The sequence below is a fragment of the Rosa chinensis genome, chromosome 5 (genome assembly GCF_002994745.2).
Source record: "Rosa chinensis cultivar Old Blush chromosome 5, RchiOBHm-V2, whole genome shotgun sequence".
Lineage (NCBI taxonomy): Eukaryota > Viridiplantae > Streptophyta > Magnoliopsida > Rosales > Rosaceae > Rosa > Rosa chinensis.
Window position 1 is genome coordinate 29,776,584 of NC_037092.1, and position 27,580 is coordinate 29,804,163.

General features: G+C 39.3%; 2 protein-coding genes across 2 annotated transcripts; both read right to left on the minus strand.

The window, feature by feature from the left end:
- Positions 1–21,379: 21,379 nt before the first annotated feature.
- Positions 21,380–23,077, minus strand: LOC112203603 (G-type lectin S-receptor-like serine/threonine-protein kinase At1g11410). The gene is made up of 6 exons (XM_040505813.1): positions 23,065–23,077; positions 22,667–22,869; positions 22,414–22,561; positions 22,014–22,251; positions 21,702–21,852; positions 21,380–21,608 (listed from the first exon to the last, which is right to left on the minus strand). Exons 1-6 carry the CDS (start codon positions 23,075–23,077, stop codon positions 21,411–21,413), a joined length of 951 nt encoding a protein of 316 aa, XP_040361747.1. The 3' UTR covers positions 21,380–21,410.
- Positions 23,078–24,192: 1,115 nt separating this feature from the next.
- Positions 24,193–25,565, minus strand: LOC121048882 (G-type lectin S-receptor-like serine/threonine-protein kinase At1g11410). The gene is made up of 3 exons (XM_040505814.1): positions 25,248–25,565; positions 24,306–25,086; positions 24,193–24,206 (listed from the first exon to the last, which is right to left on the minus strand). The coding sequence occupies exons 1-3, from the start codon at positions 25,563–25,565 to the stop codon at positions 24,193–24,195; spliced, it is 1,113 nt and encodes a 370-aa protein (XP_040361748.1).
- Between the last annotated feature and the right edge of the window lie 2,015 nt (positions 25,566–27,580).

Consider the following 27,580-nt stretch of genomic DNA (forward strand, 5'->3'; position numbering starts at 1 on the left):
TCAACCTCAGATTCACGCGCAGCCTGACCTTCTTGTACTAAATCGGCCATAACTTTTTCTAGAAAAATGATATTGACAAGCCGTAAAAAGATCTGGAAACTAGACATTCGAATCTTTCCATCAATATAAAGATCATCCTCTGGATCATTGTGAGCTGGTCTCAGTGATCTGTCGAAGTTGACTGATCTGCACAGGCAGATTTGCCGATTTTGCCTTTCAATCCCTCTTTTACTTCTTTTCTCCTTCTTTGCTCAAAATACCTATAAAACAAGTACACAACATAAATAATGAGAAAATACACTAACTAACAAAGAAAGTATAGAGGTTAACGTTATTAATATCGCATAATTATGCTCCTATCATTTGCATAGGATGGTCTCGATCCTAATTTTGCTAAAGAGCAGGCTTTGCAAAACGAAAGGTGGGCTTTAGAAGTAACCATGGAAGAATCCGGTTGAGCCACGAGGTCACAATTGACTTTTGAAGTAGAGAAATGAACCAAGGAGGCATTAGTGTTGTCAATACCACTGTTGGGCCACAGGGGGTAGGCGGCTCTGGCCCTACCTTGGACCGAATTTTTGTTCTGACTTCTTTTCGTTTTGAAAAATGGATGTCCGTGTGAAGTCTTTAGTATACGGATCATCATATCACGACCTGGGTGTCCCAGACGATCGTGCCAAAGCATATATGTGTCAGAATCCCATAAGCCATCTCTCATGACATGGTTGGATTCAATGACTTGAATAGCGGTTGCATACAACCTACTAGAGCGACACATAAGTTTCTCTTATACTCGTTTATTTCCGTAGTCATTAGAGGTGATGCAAAGGAATTCTTGTCCATTCTCACAATGTGTTTCCACATGAAAACCATTGGCTCTTATATCTTTAAAACTCAATAGGGTCCTTCTAGCCCTAGGAGCATATAGAGCTTCGGTGATATTAATACTTGTGCCATTTGGCAACATAAATTGAGCTGGTCCTCAACCATGAATCAATTGTGATGGTCCAGCCATCGTAGTCACAGAAGATCGACTAGGCGTCATACATAGAAATAGTTGCCTATGTCTCAATATAGTAAGTGTGGTGCCACTATCAACAGCGCATTCCAACTCTCCAGGAAATATACTGAAAAAAAAAATAAAGTTCGAAATTAAAAACATGTCCATGACATTGAATAATACGATACTTTATTAATAAATGTAGCCAATGGTTACATCAAATGGTCCAAAAAGGTCTAATCCAAAATAACGAAAATCAAACTGAGACACATTGTAGTCACTCTATCCGTTTAGCAACTCCAATCAAATATGACCAGGAAAGGAGAGAGAGATCTTGGTGGAGCGAGGCTCGCTTAAGTACCAATTATCTCAATGACTTTCCTAGACATCATATTTTATTGGGTACGCCACATAAGAAAGAGTTAATACAATTGTCATTTATTGACTATTACATGATTCTTGAAAAATAAAGAGGACTATTCTAATCAAAGTCTGCAGCATCCTTGTGCACTCCATCTTCAGCTTTGAAGTCCTCTATGGTGAGATTAACATATCCACCATTTTTTTCTTCTTCTTCTGCAAGGTACACTTCGTGCTCCCTCAGGTCCCTGTATGCCCTGTATCTTGAAGCTAGTTGCTCACTTGCCTTGCATTGCTTGAACCAATGCTCACTAGATCCACATCGATGACACATATCATTGTGGTTGCCTCCCTTCAATTGAGGTGCACGTTGTGGGCGTTCCCTAGGAGGATTTGCGCCTCCACCACGACCCATGGCGCCACCACCATGAGCTATGGCTCCATTACCACGGATAGGGTTGCCATGACCCCCTCTCCCACGTGTGGCATTGCCACCACGTGTATCAGCTCCAAACTTGCGGTTTCCTTCCTGATTAGGGCAGTTATATGGACCCATACGTCCCTCATGTCCCTTATTCCTAGGGTTCCGCTCCTTGCGCCCTCCTTTGGGTGCATTATAATTCTCCTCATGAACGCTCTTAGTTCCAATGGGCCTTGAATTATAATTCCTCATGAGTATGTTATCATGTTTCTCAGCTACAGATATGATATTGATAAGCTGATGAAACCTCGTGATCCGTCCAGCATTGACTTCAGTACGGTATTGCTTTGATACCACAATGGCTGAAATGGGGAAGGTGGAGAAAGTCTTCTCAATTAGCTCTTGCCCTGTGACAGGTTGTCCACAGAATCTCAACATGGATTGTAAGCGAAGAGCCTTTGAATTATATTCAGCAACGGACTTGAAGTCAGCAAAGCGCAGATTGTTCCATTGAACCTTCAAGTCAGGGAGGAGGGAATCTTGGACATTGCCAAAGCGCTCTTCTAGTGCTACCCATAGCTCTCTTGCACCCTTGATCGACATATACTCCAATCTGAGTGCCTTGTCCATATGGCGTCGCATCAAGATAACTGCTTGAGCATGCTTTGTAGATGTTCGGATGAACACAAGATCTAGGTTAGGTGCCTGGATTATGGGTAATATTCCCTTTGAAGTGAGATGGTTCTCAACATTGGTTACCCAACTGTGGTAATCCGAGCCTGTTGAGTCAAGCATGGGAAAGTCGAGCCTTGGTTCATTCGACATCCTGAAAATAAGAAGAGTAGATATATTAGTTTCGGAGCTAAACTTCCACGAAAACTAAAAATAATAAGATTTCCGAGTCAAGCTACCAAAAAATCAATTTCCAAGAATCTCTTTTGGATTAGACCAAACAACAATGTTGTAATATGGTCATATGTGATGCTAACGGACGCTCTTAGTCCAAGCATTGTGAACACTCTTAGTTCACACGAACGCTCTTAGTTCGTTTAATTATGAACACTCTTAGTTCATACGAACACTCTTTGTTCGTAAAGCGTGAATCCCCACAATTCCGCTTTGTTAAATACTCAAAACCATTTGGCAACATATATTCCAATATTTGCAGAAAATAAAAGAATTTAAAATACATGAAAACAGCAACTTTAATTCACAAAAACTTACGTGATGGTTCTTGGCTTGAGGACACGCGCGTGTTGGAGCAGGCGTGTTTTTTTTCTCTGGGTCGTCTGTTCTTTGGGCTTTCCTCTTTTCTTTTCTTTTTTCTCTTTTTTTCTGGGCCGGGTCCCTTCTTTTTTTTTCTTTTTCTTTCTTTTACTTCGCGTCTTTTTCTTCTTTCTTTCCTCTGTTCTTCCTCCTCCTAATCTGCAGCGATCGACTGTTGATCTGTCCAGGGGGGCGCAAGACTAGGCTGAGCAGGTGGGAGGGAGACGCTGCTGCTGCAGTTCGCCGGTGGTGCTGCTGCAGTTCGCCGGTGGTGCTGCTGCAAATCGGAGGCGATGCTGCAAATCGGAGGTATGGGATGCTGGGCGCGCGGGCTGTAGGTGTGTGGGTTGCTGGGCGGGCTGCAGGTGCTTGGGCTGTTTGCGGCTTGGGCTGCTGGGGGTAGGACGCAGGGAGCGGCAGAAGGTATGGCAGTGGGCTGCAGGGAGGCCGACTGGAGGCTGCAGGGAGGCTGCGGCAGATTTTGGTGTTTAGGGTTTTAGGGTTTTTTTTTTCTCTTTTTCGGCTAGGGTTAGAACTCGTGCTGATAACGTGTTGTAGGAGAATTGTAATTGTGTATATTATTGATAATAGGAGCCCTTTAAATAGGGAGTTACAAGGTACCCAGAAAGGTAATAAAATCTGATTACAATTGAATACCTAGAACACATTCCTATTACAACTCTAAACCCTAGTTTGTAGAGGCACACATTATGTCGACATCCTTCAACACTCGCAACTTTACCTCTTCTTTTTTCTTTTTCCCGTCAAATTCAGATAGGGTCTCCACATTTGAACCCATAAGTTTTTGAATATTATATAATTTCAAAATTTAATCATATAAAAGATACAAAAACCCAAAATCACAAATCAAAAATTTACCAATTACATGAAAGGTTCTTTGATCCGAAATGAAAAATAACAAAGGAAAATAATATGTGTTACTTATTGATTATGCAATGTGCAATGTTCGGATCTAGCTTGAATGTGTATAAAACAACATCAATTATATTAAGTCTCAAAAGCTTCACTAAGTCATTGATGATTGATAGTTTAAGATAGGCCTCATCAACGGGCCGGGCCTTACTCCATTTTTAAATAGTAGCCGGCCGGGCCGGGCTTTATTGTAAATTGAAGAATCCAAGCCCATCCATTTAATGCGGGCCTCACGGGCTTTTTCGGGCTGGGCCAGGCTAAGCCTTGCGGGCTTTTTCTGGGCAGGCATTGCGAGCTTTATTTACAAATAAATCTTTAAAGATAATATTTTTTATAAACTTATATTTATATATCATACACTCCAAAGAGAAACCTCTATCAACTTAAATAAAATGGAAAAACCGACCGTTGGATGAGATTATTATAATAAATTATGAGTGTGGCAAAAAATTTAGCCAATTTCACCATATTTTCGAATCTGATCGAATTGGTCAACCGTCGTTACTCGTATGTTTTCTTGGTTGACCGATGACATGACGACCACGAAACGTGCTTATTTTTTCACATCATGTTTGTAAATATTCTATCAAAGGATGTGCGTGGACATAAGATAAAAATTTCAATTTTAATTGCAAAAATGTTGGCCTATATCAATTTGCCTCCTAAAGTCGTATGACTTGTATATTGCATTTAAATTGTTGAGGTTCATTCTAAAGCAACCATGAAGTGGAAAATGAATTTAGAGAAATCAACCGCTCAATCGAGAGATTGTAATGTTTTATGGTGATTGTAAAAAATTCAGCTAATTTGATTCTCGTTTCGAATTCTATCAACTAGGTCAAATTTAGTCACTCCAAAGAGCAACCCCTATCAATTCAAAGAAAATGGAAAAATGGACCGTTAGATGACATTATTACAATAAATTATGAGTGTGGTAAAAAAATTTAGCCAATTTCACCATATTTTCAAATCCGATCGAATTGGTCAACTGTCGTCACTTGTATGTTTTCTTGGTTGACCGAGGGCATGACGACCGCGAAACATGCTTATTTTTTCACATCACGTTTGTAAATATTCCATCGATGGATGTGTGTGGACATGAGATAAAAAAAAATTAATTTTAATTACAAACACATTGGCCTATACCAATTTTGCTCCTAAAATTGTATGACTTATACATTACATTTAAATTGTTGAGGTTCATTCTAAAGCAACCATGAAGTGGAAAATGAATTCGGAGAAACCAACTGCTCGATGGAGAGATTGTAATGTTTTATGGTGGTTGTAGAAAATTCAGCCAATTTGGTTCTCATTTTGAATTCGATCCACTAGGTCAAACTTAGTTACTCTTATAAACTTATATTTATATATCATACACTCCAAAGCGCAACCCCTATCAATTCAAAGAAAATGGAAAAACCGACCGTTGGATGAGTTTATTGCAATAAATTATGAATGTGGTAAAAAATTTAGCTAATTGCACCATATTTTCGAATCCGATCGAATTGGTCAACCGATATGTAGAATATATATGCGCACTAATGCACATATTCTATATAGAAGTATAAGAACTTCCACACACACACACACAATATATATATATATATATTTATATTTATATATAAACACACACACAGACACAGACACATATATATATATATATATATAGATATATATATATATAAACACACACACAAATATAAATCTATATGTGTTTGTGATTTATATTTGTGTGTGTGTGTCTGTATATTTATAAACACACACACACAAATATCTACACACACACACACACACACACACACACATATATATATATAAACACACACACACACACACACACAAACATATATATATATATATATATATATATATATAATATTTTACAGGCTTTTACGGACCGGGCCTAGCGGGCTTTTACGGGACGGGCTTAGAGGGCCTTTGGCTGGCCGGGCCTGGTTTTTGCGAGCTTTTGGCGGGCCGACCCACTACCCACCGAGGCGGGCTTTTAACGGACCAGGCAGGGCTTTTAGCCCTCAGGGCCAGCGGGCCTCCATCAGCCCACTTGATCTGCGAGCTTTTTGATGAGGCCTAGTTTAAGAGGTAAAGAAATTAAATTTAAACAAGAAACAAGTATTTAAGGTCTGAAGATTTAACTTACTCGGCTCGTATATAAAGTCAACAAGTAATAGTCTATAAAACGCGTTGCACACGCTTGGTATCTGTGAGTGAGTTATGCTCCGTCTGGCGGTGCATCCTTGGGGCGTCGTCGTCGGACGGGCCTGTGACGATCCAATGACCGCCGCCGGGACTCCTTGGCGTAGGCGTGGCTAGAGATGGATGTTTACGTGGTCAATTTCTGGCCTGACGGATCTGATGCGATATGTTTACCTGGAGGCTTGGCCGATTGCTACAGAGGTCAGTCTTTGGGGGCTGATGGCTGGCAGCGGGATCTGGGGTCACCGGAGCGGCCATGCGTGGTGGTTTTTTCCCTAGTGTTGGCGAGGGAGTATCAGAGATCTGACCAGTGGTGGAATTTCCGATCTGTGGGACAACACGGATCCAAAATGGATTTGGTTGGTCTGGTGGTCTCACCACTGATGTCAGCCGAAGGTAGTTGTTCGCTGCTGTGCAATGATTCGTTGGTGGTGTTGCCACAGATCCTACGATGGTGGGATTGGCTCTCTGCGATCAGTCTGGAGGTTTGGGAGGATGGAGGTTTTTGGGCCGGGTCTATGGCTTTGGGCCCCGGCTGGTGGGCTTTTAGTCTTTATTTTTTAATTGTTGTGTTGGTGGTTCCTTTTGGTTGGTGGATGGTTGAGCACGCGATCCAGGTTTTACTTGGATGGCAACAGAGGGGTTGATAGGTGGAGATCGTGGTGGGTGGGGCGCCACACAACGGAGATTGTCAGTCAAGGGCGGTGGTGGGATGGTGGCGGTGCGACTGGATCGGGTTTGCCATGGTGGTGGGCTTGGCTGTTACTAGTGCTTTAGGGTTTGGTTTTTTTTTTTTTTTTTGGTAATAAGACACTACAGGTTGTGACGGAGACAATCTTCTCCTCCGCCTTCCAGTGGGACATTCCTATCTGGTTTTGGGTCAGCGAAAATGTTTGGCTGTGCACAGACGAGCATTATTGGCCTTCTAGGGGGTCATTCCTATCTGGTTTTGGGTCGGAGGAGATGGCGGCTTGGAGTAGTTGTGGGTGGAAGGTGTTGACAATAGGGTGGTGACGATGTTGGGTATACTTTAGTCCCAGGTTTGAATATTCGGCAATCCTTTTGGTCGAGTTTAGGTCACAATGAGTGTTGGCTTGGTCGATCAAAGCTGGTCAGGTGAACTCTGGGTGGCGAGTTAGTGTCGACACAAGCTAGTGAGTTGTCTAGTTTCAGTGTTCTTCTTGGCTGGATGAGAGGTGAGATGTTAATGCTCCGGCGCTTGTTGTCTTTGCCATTTAGTTGTAGTGTTAGTCATTATAGAGTTCCAGTGTGAAGTCTAATGGCAAATTCTGTGTTAGAGATGTTGCCTAAAACTCATTGTAAGCGGTTCATTATTAATGAAGTTATTCTTGATAAAAAAAAAAAAAAAAATCTAATGATTTGTCGATCCAATTTTTCGGAGCAACTAGAAATGGTTAAGATGAGCCAATTACGGTAAGACTTGAGATTGCCCCAGTGGGACGCCGACCAAAATTTAAATTGAACCTTATATCTGGAAAACAATTTGGTAAAAAAAAAAGAGCATACCTGTCAGGCGAGAAGTTTACTTCAATTTATGGCAGAAATATGAGCAAAACTTTTCAGAATCCTTGCAAGATAAGAACAATTAAGATTTGACTTGAGATTGGCCACGGTGGGATGCCGTTCAAAAATTTATTGCTGACTTTTTCTTTTCTTTTGAAAAGTGATTTCATTGAATCAATTAACAAGAACTCTCGTTTCAAAAGACACCCCTTATAATGTCGGGAGCTTGTACAAACCAATGTTTTAAAACGCTAAAGGCGTACCCGAGGCGTTTTCGGGAGAGCCTTGCAGCCTTGAGGCCTAAGGCGTAAGCCTTACGATATAAATTTTTGTTACACACACATACATAAACAGAAAACATTAATACATAAAAATCCACAAATATGTTTAGATATGTATCACATTCAGAATTCAAACTCAATACATATCAAATTACCCAGAGAAACCGGAATCATACCTTCTAGACTGTTGTCACTCAGAGCAAGCTCAGAAAGAAACTTATGTTGACTTATCTCGTGAGGAATTAAACCATTTAACTGGTCCCCACTGTCAACATCATAGCCTCAGCTCGCGTCGCGTACTCCATCTACTCGTCCTCGATCTTCAGTCCGACTCTTCGCAAGCCAACCGGAACAATCTTTATCGAGTCTACCAGTCAAACTGCCAGAGGTGGCTGGCGGCTGGCGGCGGAGGACTGGAGGAGTATACTGAAGACTCTAGATTCTGAAGGAACAGAGTGTTTGAGGACTTTGAGAGAGACTGAGAGAGGCGGCCTACGTTTGAGAGAGATAGTGGGATAGCGTTTGTAGGCTAGGTTTTTCTTTTGCCCTATTGCTACTTGAGTTGGGCTTCGTACCTTCGGCTTTGGGCCTTAAACAGACAGACTCGATTTAAGAGATCCATTTTGTAAGATGACAAATTCAAATAATTCATCAAAACTTCTATAGTTTTTTAGACATGTAATATTGTAAAAAATATAATATTAATTTTTAGGGTTGGGTTAGGGCGAGGCCTAGCCCTTACAAGCTCAATCGGGCCGGGCTTCATTTGTATGACCCATACCCTACCCTAATTTAGAAAGGGCCAGGCCAGCCCACCCTAATGGAAGGGCCGGGCGGGGCGGGCTTTAGGCCCAAGGGCCATATGATGAGGCCTAGGGTAAACTAAGAAAATAGTAGGGTGATTATAATATGACAATGAGTATTACACACATATAAATAATTGTACAATGTGTAAAAGTAAAAATGGATTGGAATGGTCTACTCATTTCATTTCATAGTCCCTTTATATATGGAAGAAATTACAATAGAAATATTGATTACAATGATGATATAAAATGCTTATTGATCTATCTTTTATGCTGATTGATTAGTAATCACTGATTCCTTGATTCCCTCTTCGTCAGTTACTTTGACGAAGGCACATAATATGTTTTTCCTTTAACACTCCCCCTTGTGCCAAGTCAAAGACGAAATGGTGCATAAGTTGTTGCCTCACTAAAAACCTTGCCAAGTAACAATAAAAACCCTGTGGGACAAAAAATAAAACTTGGTCGAAGGAAAAGAGCACAACGCACCTTCTACATTTGAGAATGACATGTGTGTGTTAGACTCCCCCTGACGTCTACACCTCCCCCTGATCTTTACATTAATCAAGGGAGCTTGGAAAGTCTTCGCATTCCTATGCTTTTCACATGTTTCTCAAATATGGCCTGAGGCAATGATTTGGTGAACAAATCTGCCACATTCTCCTCAAACCTTACTTGATTTACTTGAATCTTGAGGAGGGCCTGTTGTTGCTGATTGTAGAAAAACTTTGGCAATATGTGTTTTGTATTATCACCCTTGATATATCATATCTTCATCTGTTCGATGCAAGCTGCATTATCTTCATAAATGCAAGTAGGCTCTTCAGTGGTAGAACTCAAACCACTAGTCCCTCGAATATGTGTGATGATAGCTCTTAACCATACACATTCACGAACCGCCTCATGTAGAGCGATGATCTCTGAGTGGTTCGAGGAGGTAGCCACAAGGGTTTGCTTGGTTGATCTCCAAGATATCGTCGTGTTCCCAATGGTAAATACATAACCAGTTTGGGAACGACCTTTATGTGGGTCAGACAGGTACCCAGCATCAGCAAAACCAACCAAAATATCATTTGGCGTTTCGGTGTAGTGTGTGGCACTTTCACCGTCAATATTTCCTTCAAGGATTGCAGTTCCATCTACGGTCCCTCTTGTCTCTCTGTAGGGAAAGAACAGTCCCAAGTTAATGGTTCCTTTTAGATATCTGAAAATGTTCTTGATACCATTCCAGTGACGCTGCGTTGGCGCTGAGCTAAATCTAGCTAACAAGTTCACTGAGAATGCAATGTCTGGTCGAGTACATTGGGCTAAGTACAATAATGCGCCTATTGCACTTAGGTAGGAAATTTCAGCTCCCAACACCTCTTCGTCATCTTCCTTTGGACGAAATGGATCTTTCTTTGCATCCAAACTTCGACCGATCATAGGAGTGCTAGCAGGATGCGCTTTGTCCATGTTAAATCGCCTGAGCATCTTTTGGACATACTCAGACTGGTGGATTAGTATTCCACAAACTCGGTGTTCTAGTTCAAGGCCTAGACAGAATCGAGTTTTCCCAAGATCCTTCATCTCAAATTCAGATTTCAAGTAGCTCGCGGTTTCTCTTATTTTATCAAGAGTGCCTATTATGTTCATATCATCGACATATACTGCTACAATTGCAAATCCGGAACTTGTTTTCTTTATGAATACGCAGGGGCATAGTTCATCGTTCTTATATCCCTTCCCAATCAAGTAGTCACTTAGACGGGTATACCACATCCGCCCAGAATGTTTCAATCCGTAAAGTGAGTGTTTCAACCTAATTGCAAACTCACTCCGTGGTTTAGAGTCACTTGCCTTGGGTAATGTAAGGCCATCAGGCACTTTCATATATATCTCTGAATCTAGATCCCCATAGAGATATGCAGTCACCACATCCATGAGCTGCATTTCCAATCCTTCGGAAACTACTAAGCTAACTAAGTAGCGGAACGTTATAACGTCCATTACGGGAGAGTATGTCTCCTCGTAGTCAATTCCAGGGCGTTGGGAGAAACCTTGTGCCACAAGGCGAGCCTTGTACCTCAGGACTTCATTCTTCTCATTACGCTTTCTAACAAAGACCCATTTATGTCCTACAGGCTTTAGACTTGGTGGGGTTAGCACTACCGGACCAAATACCTGTCTCTTTGTCAGAGAATCTAATTCTGCCTGGATTGCTTCTTTCCATTTAGGCCAATCTGCTCTTTGTTGACATTCTGCAACAGAGCGTGGTTCGATATCATCGTGCTCTATGATTTCTTGAGCAACAGTGTATGCAAATACATCATCAATGTGTATGGAAGATCTTTCTATCAACTCATACGCACTCTCATAATCCATTGAGATTTCTTTGTTCTCTGGAATCATTTCAAACATCGGAGCGTCCTCCAGTATTGATTCATGGACATAACTATAATCAGAGACAATCTCATGAGAGGGATTCTCTACATTGATGATTAATGGATCAGTTTGTGCCTTACTCGCCCTCTTCTTCCTTGGGTGAGTGTCAATCGAACCTACTGGCCTCCCCCTCTTCCTTTGAGGAGCCACGGCCTCAACCATACCTCCACTAAGTGTGGTTGTAGTGCCTCTATATGTGGCACCTTGCCCCTTGTTGGGGACTTCTAACCTTGCAGACACATTTGCAGCTGGTATATGTGATCTCGTCACTTTTGCGATATCAGTAAACGCATCAGGCATCGAATCTGCTACGTTTTGAAGATCGATTATTCTTTTCACTTCACTTTCACATTGTGAAGTGAGGGGATCAAAATGAGACAGAGTGGGAACAAACCACGACAATTCATGTCGTTCCCTTGGAAAATCCTTTTTCCTATCTCCCCTAACGACGGGAAGACTGTCTCATCAAAGTGACAATCAGTAAATCCAGTGGTAAAGAGATCGCCTGTCAAGGGTTCCAAATAGTGGATAATCGTTGGAGATTCGTATCCAACATAAATACTTAATCGTCTCTGAGGACCCATTTTAGTGCGCTGTGGGGGTGTAATAGGCACATATACGGCGCAACCAAATATGCGTAAGTGTGAAATGTCAGGCTCATATCCAGTTACCAACTGGTACGCAGAAAATGGTTGGCTAGTAGTGGGTCTGAAACGAATGAGTAAAGCTGCGTGCAATATTGCATAACCCCATGCAGATATAGATAAGTTGGTGCGCATAACCAATGCCCTAGCTACCATTTGTAGCCTTTTGATGGTGGCTTCTGCGAGACCATTTTATGTATGCACATGGGGTACAGGATGCTCTACATCGATCCCAATAGACATGCAATAATCATCAAATGCTTTTGATGTAAACTCTCCAGCATTATCAAGCCTTATAGACTTGATAGGTGATCAGGGTGGTGAGCCCTTAAGCGTATAATCTGTGCTAGGAGTTTTGAAAATGTAGCATTTCTTGTGGACAATAAAATGACATGTGACCAGCGTGTCGAGGCATCCACCAGAACCATAAAGTACTTGAATGGTCCGCATTCTGGATAGATAGGTCCACAGATGTCTCCTTGTATCCTTTGTAAGAATGGAATGTTTTGTTTTGTATCTTTAGCATAGGAAGGTCTCGATCCTGTTTTTGCTAAAGAGCAGGCTTTGCAAAACGAGTGATATGCCTTTGAAATAGTCAATGAGGCATAATGGGAGGGAGGTAGTGCTTTTGGTACTTCAGAATGTAATGGCTGCATTTGAGCAATACGAGGACCGACACCTTTCAGTGTGGCGGATTTTTCTCCCATTTTATTTTTCACTCGAAAGAAGGGATGTCCGTGTGAGTTCTTCAAAATACGGATCATCATGTCACGACCAGGGTGCCCTAGGCGGTCATGCCAAAGCCTGTATGAGTCAGTGTCCCACATTTCATTGTTGGTGACAACATATGATTCAATGATCCGAATCGTAGTGAGGTACAGTCCACTAGACTGACTCATAAGTTTCTCTAAAATGCGTTTCCTTCCACATTCATTAGAGGTAATATAAAGGTATTCAATTCCATTCTCACAGTGTGTTTCTACATGATAACCGTTGGCACGAATATCTTTGAAACTTAATAAGGTTCGATTAGCTCTAGGTGCATATAGAGCGTCTGTGACTTTAAATGTTGTGCCATTAGGCAGCAAAAATTTGGCAGTTCCTCACCCTTTTATTACTTGTGATGATCCAATCATCGTAGTCACAGAGGAATTATAGGCTATTAATTCAATAAATAATTGCCTATTCCTTAATATGGTGTGGGTAGTCCCATTATCAACTAAGCACTCGATTTCTCCTCGATTCATTCCTACAAATAAATGGGATATATTATTAATTTTGAAAATATAACTCATATTCTTTAGAGCATGACTATTTTAGTAGAATGAATTTTTTTTTTTTTCATTCTAATAATAATTTTTTTCTCTAGATGTATTGCTTTACATCTTTATAGTGCTTTTTCGAACCATGTGAATATGTGTGGTACATAAAAATCGAATAAATTCAATGCTTCAGAATAAAATCTGAAATTTATTAATAAGCCAACGATAATCAAATCAATGTCTTGTTCAGAAATCTAATTCAAACAATTATTGAAAATAAACTTTAAGACTACGCAATAGTCTAATTAAAAATGAGGCATTATGCCTTCACAACTGTTTTGGAAAATAAAATAAATAACGCAGATCAGTCAAAATCTGAAGCATCCATTGACTGAGCAAGTTCCTTGTTGCCATTGAAGTCTGTAAATGTGAGGTTGACGTCTGGGTCATGGCCTCCTTCTTCCATATAGTGAGCCTCTTGTTCTTTAGACTCCTTATACCTCTTGTAAGTGGCTGCAACCAGGTTGCTTGCTTGGCAATTCTTGTACCAGTGCCCCATGACTCCACATCTATAGCATGGTTCATTACCAACTCTACCAGGTTTGACTGAAGGGTTCTTGGGTGCCCTTTGCACCTTGTTTCCATGACCACTAGGGCCAGCACCACCATCTCTGCGCCATACATTGGGAGGGCCTCCACGGCCCATACCACGACCCCCACGTCCCTTGCCACGTGGTGCATTGGTGCCACGTGGGTAGGGATCAACCCGTCCAACCCTCTTTTCATTGGGGTTCTTTCCACCTTTGACTTTGCCATAATTAGCCTCAGGAATTTTCTTTGTCCCGACGGGCCTTGCATTGTTGTTCAAAAGAACCTCATTATGCCTCTCAGCCACTTGCAGTAGGTTGATCAACTTGTTGAAAGTTGTGATTCTTTTGTTATCATACTCCAGCCTATACTGGTTCGCTAGTATAATTGCTGAAGTAGGAAAAGTGGAAAGAGTCTTCTGGATCATATCATCTTCTGTGAGTTCCTTTCTACAGAAATTTAGACGTGCCTTTAGGTGCAACATGTCCTTGTTGAAGTCATTGACCTTTTTGTAGCCAAGCAAGCGGATTTCATTCCACTAAACGGTTAGTTCTGGGAGCAAGGTGTTATGAATGTTCCCAAAACGTCCCTTAAGGGCATCCCACAGTTCTTTGGGTGTCTTCAACTGAAGGTATTCCCAGCGTAAGCTAGGATCAATATGTCGCCTCAGAAACATTAAGGCATTTGCTTTCACCTTATTAGACGGTCCATCGTCTTTTGGGTCAGTGGGAGTTTGGATGGTGGCAGTGTAGTCTTTTGCCACAAAGACAGTTTCTACATCGGAAACCCAACGATGGTACTCAAGTCCTTCTGAGTCCAAAATGTCAAATTCAGGTCTAGTTGGATCAGCCATCTACATAAACAAGAGAGAAGATATAAATTACGCAGTCATAAAGACATCCACGTGTATTATTTTCCAAAAATATGAATTAGATTTCAAGATCAAGATTCGTAATGGTCACATTTTTGTTTTTCGATGCTATGTGAAAATAATTTATCACAGTAATGTTTGTGTGTATAAATGCGCATGAATTTTCATTATCATGGCAAAGTAGAATTTTATATGGTGTATTACAAAAATAACTATAACACATTTAATAATAAAACATAGCATATATAAAAATAAATGACATGGCTTGTTCAAAATTTCACAAATATACAACAAATTATATACTACATATAACAATAGCAAGAATATATCATGCATAACATAAAATACAAATGAGAGCATAATATAAAGGCATGCTTAGGAATAATTTATATAAGGATAAATATAAAAAAAACATGCTCAAAATTTCATAAATAAACTATAAACAATGAAATATATAATCATGCTTAAAGGTAATTATATAAAACATAAAAACAAGGCATGCTTAAAATGATCAAAATTATCTAATTAAACATGCTTAATAACAAAATATAATAAAGGTATAAACAATAAGGTATAAAACATGCTTAAAAATAAATAAATTTCACATGCTTTAGATTCCACGAATATATATCACATATATAACAAGCAATAAAATAGCATGCTCAAAAATAAATAAATAATTAAATATACCATAGTATGAAAATAAAAGAGAACATACTTGGTTTCGAGAAAAACAATCATAACGCACGCGCGTGTTGATGCAGGCGTGCGATGTTTGTATGCTTGAGAAAACTGGGCCGCTTCCTCTCTCTTTTGAGCCTTGTTTTTTTTTTTCTTTTTCTCTCTTTTTCTGGGCTGCAAGGCCTGTTTTGTTTTGTTTTTTTTTTTTTTTTCGGTCTAGGCCGGGTCTGCTCTCTGGACTGGCCCCTTTACTTTGGGTCAAGTTTTTTTTTTTTCTATTTCTGTTTTTGTTTTTTTTTTCTCTGGGCCTTCTGTTCTTTGGGCCTTTTTTTTTGTTTCTGGGCCTGCAGGGCCTGCTCCTTTCTCTCTCTTTTTCTTCTGTTCTGGGCCTTCTGTTCTTTGGGCCCTTTTTTTCTTTCTGGGCCGGGTCCTTACTTCGGCCCGAGTTGCCCCTTTTTTTTTTTTGTTTCTTCTTCCTCCTCCGGCTTTCCTTCCTTCTGGTTTAGGAGCGGACTGGTCTGGAGGTCGGGGAGGGCGGGGCGGGGCTGTTACGTCGTTTGCGATCGGTGGTTGCTGCGACAGTGGGGAGTGACGGTGGACTGGAGGTCGGGATCGATCGGGAAATGCAGCAGGAATCGATCGGTGCTGCGATCGGTGTTAGGTTGCAGGGATCTGCCGGTGGGTTGCAGGTGAGAGGCAGCAAGGCTGGGTCGGAGGCGTTGCTGCAAGGGTCGGAGGCGCTGCTGCAAGGGTCGGAGGCGCTGCTACAAGGGTCAGAGGCTGGGCTGTACGCGCGGAGGGATGGTCGTGGAGGCTGCTGCACGATTTTTTTTTTTTTTTTTGATCGGCTGCACAAAAGAAGAAAAACTTTTTCTTCTTAGGGTTTGAGTTTTTTTTCTTGGCTATTTGCTCTGAGCGTGCTGATAACGTGTAAAAGTAAAAATGGATTGGAATGGTCTACTCATTTCATTTCATAGTCCCTTTATATAGGGAAGAAATTACAACAGAAATATTGATTACAATGATGATATTAAATGCTGATTGATCTATCTTTTATGCTGATTGATTGGTAATCACTGATTCCTTGATTCCCTCTTCGTCAGTTACTTTGACGAAGGCACATAATATGTTTTTCCTTTAACACAATGGTTTTTATTTTATTTTTTATCAAAAAGAGGTGTCAATCCATTAAAATATAGTGAGAGATATATTATACACAAAATGTTAGGCATGTTAAAAAATGAGTTATCACCTAGAGGCCCTAGTAAACTAGAAATCCTATGTAAGAATGTCTTGGACATCGATGTTCCTTAAATAACGAAATAACCTGACACAACCAAAGATTAAACCGAACTAGGTCCAATATTTATTCATAAACTCACAGGACCTTCCTAAGCAAAAAGGGTGTCCCCAGGATGCCAACAAACATTAAGTCTCTGCTTCCTCCTCTTCAAGAACCGGAGCACACTTGAATGTACTCTTTTTTCTTGGTTTCTTCAAACCCACTGAGATCGGCTTCACCTTTCAAGGCTTGACATCATTGGCCTTAGGTTTGTTCTTGCTATCCACCCCCCACACCCCCCCCCCCCAAAAAAAAAAAAAAAAAAAAAAAAACTTTGTTCTTCTTTATCGGTGACACCACCAAAGGTCCTTCAAGTTGAGGCGGCTCTAAATTGGGTTCAAAATCCAAATGAATTGGTACAGAAAAAGAACTCACCAATTGTTTGGAGCACTTGCTGCAAGTGACAAAGGCAAGAGACACTGGCCTTTGGCCCCAAAAATATTGGAGACATCTGGACTAGGTTTAACAACCATTGTCTGAGGGTTTGAACCAAAAGATTCGACCTAAGCTTCAAGTGCTTACGCTGACATTCCCATAATGGTGAAGAGAAGAGGAGTGGGTGCATAAGTAAATAGACTGGGAGCTCAAGCTTGATTTACTAGTTCTCTCAGGTGCTTACTTTGAACCAACCAACACCGCCGGTAAATCCAGCATTGCTGAAACATCCGATGGCTATGGGTTGATACATGAAGGACTCACAGTGCTATGGGTTGATACGTGAAGAACTCATAGTGCTATTGTATCTACCGTTCTTAATTTCAATCTTTTAAAAATTTTATATCTATAAATAGAATAGAAAATTATTTTCATTAAACTCATGACACAATTCACATTTGCAACTTCATTTTTCGCCCCTACATTTTTAATAAAAAATTAGATATGTTGACACTTAATATTGACTTTACTACTTTTAGTAAACTCCTCTGTTATAAAGACTTATTCAGACAATAATTATCTATAATAATAAGTATTATTAAATCATATTTTAAGATCTGTAGTGATTCAACATACTAGTATTCACCTTAATTAAAGTATTATAAGTCATTATATCGTAATGTTGGTTTAACATTTTAATTTGAAATATGGTAGATAAATGATGAAATAAACATCTCTTAAAGTTTCATTTCAAAATTTCATGTTTTTCTCTAAATTTCCATCATTTTTCTCAAATATTTACCAATATCAATATTTCCTCGATATCCATTGAAATTTTCATTTTTTCGGATAGTCCATATTTCCTCGATATTCGATATTTTGGTCATTGAGCATACTTATGAATCCCCTTTCTTTTTCCTTTCTTTCCACTATTCCAATTTTGTTGCTGCCACGTGGCATCATATCTTCCTATTCTCTCTCTCAACCAATGACTGAAAAATCAATAATTTCTCAGAAATATCGGCGAAATTTTCATTTTTTTGAGACTTTGATATTTTGGATGCCTACCAACATTATTTCGTGCGATATTTTTAGAGTTTCGAGATATATCCCGATATTTTAGGAAATGTGTGATATTTACGAAATTTTAGGGAATATTCGAGAATATTCCTCAAATAAAATAAAGGAAAAACTTGACAAAGGCGAACCTGTCCCTTCCGATATCAAGTCAAAAAACACCCCAACCAACTCGACTAGGGTTGATTTTAGTTCTTGTGTACTTTTTTTATATTAGTACTTTTTTCAATGGAATAGATTACTAATTCCTTTGGACAATTAATTTAAACCTCTAACTTCTAAGATATAATTTCTAGCAATTATATATTTTTAGTTTTTTGACTCTAACATTCCTAAATACTTTTGCCACGTTGTAGTAATATTAATTCAATTGTATTTAGTGATTGAATAGTTTTACAACTTTATAAAATTTCTTATTAGACTTATTTATTCTAAAAGTACCAAATATTATACCGGCGACATCAAACATTTACTCTAAATTACTATAATTCACTATGAAATGAAGAAGCTTTACCATTTTTTTTTCCAATATAATAGATAATTGATCAAGTAAGAAGTTCACAAAGTTTCACTTCAAATTTCAATGATTTTCTCCGAATTTCCATCAATTCTTTGAAAATTTATCAATATCGAAATTTTCATTTTCCAGACCATCGATATTTCCTTGATACTCAATATTTTGGTCATTGCTCTCAACCACACAGCGTTGCACCCATTTGTCTTCTTACTTTTCTCTTTCACCACGAGACCATATAATCCATTCCGTTCCATTCTCTCTAGAATATATACCAGCCGACCCACCCATGTATTCATTCTCTCTTCTCATTCCTCTAGACCAAAAAAAGGGCAGCCACTCATCCTTTCTTCCCCTTACCACCAAGACCACCATCTCTCTCTCACCTCTCATCTATTCTTCACTATAGCTCAATCAAATTCCATCATTTGGTCAAGCATTCGGGTTTAGGTCCAAGAGAGAGTATAATTCCAATCTTGTCATGCTCACTTTTTAGTGTTGTTGTGATTAGTGTTGATCGATCTCTCCCTCTTTTCTTAACTCTCCTTACTTTAATTTCTTGTAATTGATGAATTTCATTGTGGGTATGTTGGTGGATTGTGAGTAGTTTCTTATTTGGGTCTAGGGCTTGAAGCCCTAGCAATTTTTACCATGTAATGGCATTAATTTTTTGTGCTTAATGAAAGTGTGTTGTGGTTTTTTGTTCATGACTTTTCGTAATTTTCGATGAAATTAAATTTGTTATAGAAATTAGCCTATTTTATGACTAGTTTCTTGTCTTTATCATGAAATTCATTTAATTAATGGCTTAATTTTATGAATGAGCATGTTGTATTGAGCAAATTGTTAATCTTTAAAATTGAACTTAATGCCATTATATGCATATTAGGAGCCCTAGTCCGGTCTTAATGTGTATGTTGATGAGAATGTGAATGCCCTAGCCCGGATTTACATTATTTTTGTACTATGAGAATGTGAATGCCCTAGTCCGGATTTGCATTATCACTCTAAGGCTCTAGTCCAGCTTAGAGTTAGGGATTGTGCCATTTCCCTTTTGCTATGTGCCAAAATTGTTTTGTTACGGTAAATGATTGCTGGAGTGGATGCATTAGTGCCCAATTCCTTCCATTGTCTTCCAACCTTTAAATTTCAAGCACTTTACTTTTTGCAATTTTTAATTTCCTAGTTTTTAATTTACAAAATAGAAAGTCGATTCCCCCAAATATTTGCTCACATTTTTCATTGTAAATACCATAAGGCCTTGAGCCTACCAATTTATTTTGGTGTGTTCTTGGTTACTTTTTAAGCCTAGTGAGACCTAAGCCTTGTATGCGTGAGACTTGGTGTCTCACTTAGCCATTTTCCAATTTTAGTTTAGTTTAACAAGTGACTTTTGTGATCCATAAATCATTGGATTTGAATTAGCTCAAGATCCCCTAGGTATGATATTTCCAGGTTTAAATATTTCTCAATTCTTTGATGACCGTGTCCTTATTGCACGTAAAATGCATTTAAGCACAAAATCACATCATATCAGACTTATTTTTCTCTCTGTAGGGAAAGAATAAGTCCATATCTATCGTATCCTTTAGGTATTGAAAGATATTCTTTGCACCAGTCCAATGGCATCACGTTGGTGCAAACCTATATCCAGCTAATAAGTTCACAGTCAAAGAGATATCCAGTCTTGTGCATTATGCTAAGTACAAAAATGCGCCTGTTGCACTTAGATAGGATACTTCAACCTCTAGCACGTCTTCATCATCATCCTTAGGATGAAACGGATCCTATTTAGGGTCAAGACTTCCAACGACCATGGAAGTGCTAACAGGCTTGACTTTATCTTCATTAAAATGCCTAAGCATCTTTTGTGTGCAAGCCAATTAATCAAAATTCCATCAACACGGTGTGCAAGTTCTAAACCACAGAAAAACTGAGTTTTCTCAAGATCTTTCATTTCGAATTTGAGATTTTAGGTGCTCTGCAGTTTCCTTTAACTCATCTAAAGTTCTAATTAGGTTCATTTCAACTAAATATACCACAACTTCTCTTATTAATGAAAACGCATGGGCATAATTCATTGTTGACATATCTCTTCCCAATCAAGTAATCGCTTAGACGGTTACATCTTTCCACATTGATTTTATCTGACGTTGATGCTTACAAAACAAAAACAAGGCAAAATATCATCAAAGCTTATTGAAGTACTGTGGCATTTATGAATAAACAAATTGAGTTGCCATTCAACAAATTATGAATTATCTTGGGGGTACAATGTATAGTGATTCGTCTCCCGCTTTGTGGGAGTGACTTGAACTTTTTACTATATGTTTGGGCCTTGAGGCCCAAGCTCATTACAAGATGTAATGGGATGCCTATTATGAACCACCTTCGATCACCATGGGGTAGCTTGCATATTGGTCTATGAGATCCATGTTTTGGTCGGGTCGCACCTTGGCTCGTGCACTAAAAGGTTGTTACTTATTCTTGGTGACATAGTTATACTATAGGTATCAAAACTCACAATCAAATATATTAGGGTGCAACGGGGTAGGAACTAACAATCAATATTCATTTGGATAGAGATCACCTTTATCTCTATATGCTTCAAGATAACACCCTAATTACATTCTTTATAACTCAGAAGCCCAATTGGAAGATAATAGAATCTTCCATACGTTGCTCAATTAGATTATCGTTGCACTAGACATACAACAAATCTTTAGCGAGCTTCTACAATTGTACATGTAACATCATTTACTGAACAACCTCCTTTGTTGTTGTATGAGTCTCCACTAGGACTCATTGTCTTCAGTAAAAATGCGGGTCATCTCGGTGAAGGAAGAGCTGCATCATTACTTAACATTGAAACAACTACCGACATGGTTGGCCGGTCAGTCGCAAATTCTTGCACACACAGGAGTGCGATTTGAATGCACCTTATTATTTCACTAACAAGGTAAGATTCACCTATAGATGAATCAATGATTTCCACAGCTCTACCTTCTTTCCACAACTTCCAAACCTGAAAATAGTTTGGTCATTATCAAGTTAGCATTATAAGTAGGTGTATATTATAATAGTCACTGTTTGAAAATAGACAGACTTGCACGCTTACATGTCCAATCAAATTTGAATATGGATACTTCTCATAGGAACCAGCATTCTTTTTGCCAGTAATGATTTCTAGCAATAAAACACCAAAACTATACACGTCAGACTTTATTGAAAACAGTCCTTCCATTGCATATTCCGGTGACATATAACCACTGTAGAACACAAAAATTGAATGTTAAGCTTCATTCAATAACAGTTATATTGGGTATGCTTGCCACAAGCTATTTGTACTTCCTTTAGTGTTTGTTAAGAGTTTGATAACACATAGACCAAAAAGTTATTCTGAGATTTTCTAATTTTAGGGGAAACTTACTATGTTCCAACCACACGTTTTGTATTTGCTTCAGTTTGCTCCCCTCTAAATATTCTAGCCATACCAAAATCTGCAATCTTTGGGTTCAAAGAATTATCCAATAGAACATTACTGGCCTTTAGATCTCTATGGATAATTTTTAGTCTTGAATCTTCATGAAGATATAATAAGCCTCTAGCAATCCCCGAGATAATCTCGAAGCGTCTTGTCCAACTTAAAAGTGCTCTCCTTGTTTCATCTGGATAGAGTAAGAAATATAGAGTAACTAATTACTCTTGCTTGCTTGAAGAAACTTACAAATAATAATTGTAGATATATATAACAAAGAAAGACTTACTAAAGATGAAAGAGTCCAAACTTTTGTTTGGCAAGTATTCATAGATTAGAATCTTCTCTTCACCTTCAAAACAACAACCTAAAATCTTAACAAGGTTTCTATGTTGGAGTTTTGCAATCAGAAGAACTTCATTCTTAAACTCTTCAACTCCTTGGCCAGAAAACTTGGATAGTCTTTTTACGGCTATTTCTTTTCCATCGTAAAGTATCCCCTGAAATTTGAATTTGAGAAATCAAAGAGAGTAGCTGACGCAACGTATGAACCAATTTATTTATTTATTTTTATTTCATATATACATTATAACAAGGGGAGCTACCTTATAAACGGGGCCAAACCCTCCTTCTCCAAGCTTGTTTTCAATGGAGAAATTGTTTGTGGCGTTGGCTATGGTGTTTAGATGAAATAATAGTAACTCCGAGTTTATTATACTATCATCAAGAACTAATCTACCAGTAGCTTCTTCGAAGTAGGTTGACCGAGCAGTAAGTTCAAATGAATATTTATTTTGCCTACGCTTACCTATTATCAAACACAAAAAAAGTAAGTTCAAATGAATATTTATTTTGCCTACGCTTTCCATATTCATAGCTTGAGATAGTCAAGCTTAGTTAGCAACATGAGATGATATTTCATAATGCAAAACTGGGGAGTTTACATAAAAGTGAGGTGAAAAATGTTGATAAATGAATAGAAGGCAAGATCTAGTTTATTTACCTTTCATCTTCATCCTTACCAACCAATAAAGGGTAAGTAAGAGAATAAAAACTGTGACAGATCCAAGTGAAATTGCCAGCCTTGCCTTCTTGCTAAGAGAACCACCTAACTTTGCATATTGAGCTACGAAGGTATGAAATAAGTAAATACCCAAAATCCAAAGTACCGGAAAAAAAAAATCCAAAGACCTGAAAATTAGGAAATCATCAGATTTGGTGATTATTGAAATTTTATGGTTTAGAGGCAGAGAGGAACATTACAATAATGGTCGCAGTGGTTTTGATGGCAGCTTGGATGTTGGCGATAACGGCTGTTGGAGGATAGAGTTGGCTAGGTTCCTTGTTGGGTCTGGTTTAGTTATTGACTTTTTGGGTTGATGTTGTTGATGTTAGGCCTGTAAGTTCTTCTCTTTATCTATCTATATATCTATCTGAGTCATGTTCTGGTGCAATTAATTAGTAGTCAGTTGTGTACAACTACCCAACTGACGTTTGATGTAGATCCAAGAATGGAAAATAATTAATATATAAGCACTTGAACTGCCTTATTATTTTTCATCACTATTAAGCACGACTGAGCATAGAAATCAACTGACCAATTGAGCAGGTCGCTATCTATAGTTCTATAATATAAAGGGGACCAGTTGAGCAGGACTGCTATCTATAGTTTATAATATAAAAGGAAGTGCTTAGACTTCTCCAAAATATAGATTGAGCAAAACATCCTTTAGTCTAGAAAATATAATCTCATAATCAAAGCATATTAATAGTTATTCTAATAAAACTAAAAAGGCACAAAAAGCATAAATACAATTTTTTTTTTTTAAAGACCTACACCAAATCGCGCCCACATGCATTTCATGAGTATGAAGGTAGCGTAAATGAAAATGACCCCTCCTATTCCTAAGTATGTGGTTTGAAGAATTACGATATTACCACAATTAAATTGAGTATGGATTGTTAAATTGGAGCTACTCAAATAAGGAATAATTTTTTAGAGAATGTGAGGTACAAATGCATCTGACGGCTACGGGTAAATACAAGTTTTAAGTTATTATAATTTCAGTATTTAAATTTAATACATGTGGTTGAGATCCACTTGTCTCTCACATTCCCTTAAAACTGACCCTTAAGTGAGCAAACCTAAATGTTAAATACTCCAAATTCACTATTTTTCTATGTTTGTTTAGACGACCACATTTAGCTCTAGCTAGTGAAGTATTATAAACATAAAGAACGTACCTAAAGAAGTTACATCGACTCGAACATATAAATCTTGACCAATATCGGAGAAAGTCCTCATGTCCATCAAGTCCCCGTGCCATGTCACACACCCAATCCCACCTCCCCGATCATCTGCACTCGTGTAAGCTGTGCAAGAACAATCCATCAAGCAATTTTGTTTGCACTCTTCCAAACTCATACTCATGTTCACATATGCCGTAGATGAGTCCGGTATTTTTACACGCGCCACCTTCACGAACCCTTCTCCATTTTGACATGTGGATGCTCCCGCTTTCCTAATGCATCCACTCTCACCAACACTCAAACTAGGTGATTTGGATTCGAACCCAGGTAGGCACGTGCAAGCCAACTTATAGTCCTTCTCTGAGTCACAGTTAGTATTTGGACCACACTGTCCATAGTAATCACACCACTCAGTTGGGTGGGAGTAGAATTTGATCCATTGATCATTCCACACGAACACTTGTAATATTCCTGATTCATCTATCACCACCCTTGTGATCAATGAGTCCTTAGCAATAGCAAACACTAAGGATATCTCGTCTTCATTGTTGACAAAACTTGCATTGTAGAAGGTAGCCGTCATTACAGGTAGAGCGTTCAATTTGTCCCCGATCCAAGGGCCGGTCCGCCACAATGCTTCTCTACCTTTGCGCAGAAAAAACTGCGGAAACCCCATGGGGTCTATCCCATATGTACAACTCCCGGTTCCAGGGTCATCTTTTGACTTCCAAGATGTTAGGTGCCACTCCAACCCAGACCGCCGGTTCAGCCCTATCTTCATAAAGGAAAGCAATGTATCTGAGGGGTAATCGAAGGCTTCCCACACAACTCTTTTGCTACCATTCTCAAGTAAAACAAGATTTCCAGTATCCAAAAGTTTGGCTATAAAATTGTATGGTGAAGAGAGAGTAACGTTTGCGGACCAAAGAGGGGTACTTGGGTCCTTTCCATGTATGACAAGGCCTCCATCACCATTGATCGATAGCACTCCATAGGAATCATTGACTGGGTTGTCTCTGTTCGCAACCCAGACAATGGTTTGCTCTGGAACTTTGTTATACCAAACTCCAACATAGCGGTGCTGAGGATTTCCAGGGCTCCTAGTGCAAAGATTTGCGTGCTAGAGACTAAAATGTCACCATCTTTGATGGGAAGGTTTGGCTTAAGGGCGTCAAGGGAAAGCTGGCAAATGCTAGAGGGGAGAAGAAGGAAGAGAAGTAATATCTTGATAAACGCTTTGATACTGGAACTCATGGTTAGTTTTTCTCAGTGAAACTTTTTGCTTTGGCTATTTCTATTTGCGCATCACTTATTTCCATTGGACTGAATTTATGTAGTCTATCCAATTGACTAGTGATTAGAGAGCCCTTAACCACAAGTTTGAGTACAATAATTCTGACATATCGCCCCCCAGATTAGAATTCTAGGGACGAGACTAGGTAGACTTTTATTAAGTGTTGGGTCTGCAGGAAGAAAAATGTGCACAAACCTTATTTGAAAAATTACAAGTTGTTTAAGGATATGTGTATTGAGAGAAATTGATGAGAGAATTGTGTGTATTATTATTGAGAATAGGAGCCCTATATATAGGGATTACAAAGTGCTAGTTCTAATGTTACAAGGAATACCAATCCGTGTAGGATTGGGAAATCTAGAACCTTCTCTCCTATTGCTACTCCTAGTTTGATAAGGCACACTAAATCGATATTCCTTCAACACTCCCCCTTGTGCCGCTTCAAACTTGGTGGTGACGCTTTATCCGTTGCCTCGTTAAAAACCTTGCCAGGTAACAAAAACCCTGTGGGATAAAAATAACCCTGGTCGAAGGACAAAAAGAGCACAACACGTCCTTCATTCTTCGAGATCGAACATGTAGACATCATAACTCCCCTGATGTCGATATCTCCCCCTGATTGCTACAATCGTGGGAGTTCGGATAACTTTCTCAATCCGATGCTCTTCACATGTTTCTCGAAGGTGGATTTAGGTAACGACTTAGTGAATAAGTCCGCTACATTATCCTCTGATCGGATTTGATTCACTTCAATCTTTAGAATTGATTGTTGTTGCTGATTATAAAAGAACTTAGGCGATATATGCTTGGTGTTGTCGCCCTTGATGAAACCTAACTTCATTTGTTCAATACAAGCTGCATTATCCTCATAAATGCATGTAGGTTCATCTGTGGTAGACTTCAAACCACAACTTCCTTGAATGTGTCGAATTACAGACCTTAGCCATACACATTCACGTACAGCTTCATGTAGAGCAATAATCTCTGCATGATTTGAGGAAGTAGCAACAAGGGTCTGTTTTGTAGACCTCCAAGATATCGGAGTGCTTCCCATGGTAAAGACATAACCCGTTTGGGAGCGACCTTTGTGAGGGTCAGAGAGGTACCCTGCATCAGCAAAACCCATCAAGACATCATTGTCGTTTGATGAAGGGGGATAGGGTGAGGCCGGCCACCCCTTGTGGTGGTGATGACGTTGGCGGCAACATGGCTGGCCACCTTGTCATGGTGGACGGTGGCTCCATGCCTAATGGGGTCCGATCCCATTCTTCCGTCATTCCTCTTCTCTTTGTAGGGATAAAATAGGCCCATATCAATCGTACCTCTTAGGTATTGAAAGATTGTCTTCACACCAATCCAATGGCGACGTGTTGGCGCAGAGCTATGTCTAGCTAACAAGTTCACTGCGAATGAGATGTCTGGTCTTGTGCATTTGAGCTAAGTACAATAATGCGCCTATTGCACCTAAATATGGCACATCTGCCTCTAGTAGCTCTTCGTCCTCATCCTTTGGACGAAACGGATCTTTTCCTGGCTCAAGACTACGACCGATCATGAGAGTACTCACAGGCTTTGCTTTATCTTCATTAAAGCGCCTTAAGATTTTCTGAGTATATGCAGACTGATGGATCAAAATGCCATCACTACGGTGCTCGAGTTCTAAACCGAGACAAAACTGTGTTTTCCCAAGATCTTTCATCTCAAATTCAGATTTCAAGTATTTAGCAGTTTCCTTCAACTCATCTAGAGTTCCAATTAGGTTCATGTCATCGACATAAACTGCTACGATTGCAAATCCAGAACTTGTTCTTTTAATGAACACGCATGGGAATATTTCTTTGTTAATATATCCCTTCCCAATCAAGTAGTCACTTAGATGGTTATACCACATCCGTCCGGATTGTTTTAATCCATATAGTGAGCGTTTTAATCTTATTGAAAACGCGCTCCGTGGTTTAGAGCCACTTGATTTGGG

Coding starts and splice junctions, on each gene's coding strand:
- LOC112203603 (XM_040505813.1), bottom strand. Junction 22,562..22,666: donor GGTTTGGCCCCGTTTATAAG/GTAGCTCCCCTT, acceptor TTCAAATTTCAG/GGGATACTTTACGATGGAAA. Junction 22,252..22,413: donor TTTAGGTTGTTGTTTTGAAG/GTGAAGAGAAGA, acceptor TACTCTATCCAG/ATGAAACAAGGAGAGCACTT.
- LOC121048882 (XM_040505814.1), bottom strand. CDS start 25,565: ATGAGTTCCAGTATCAAAGCGTTTATCAAGATATTACTTCTCTTCCTT. Junction 25,087..25,247: donor CATACATGGAAAGGACCCAA/GTACCCCTCTTT, acceptor TCCTTTATGAAG/ATAGGGCTGAACCGGCGGTC.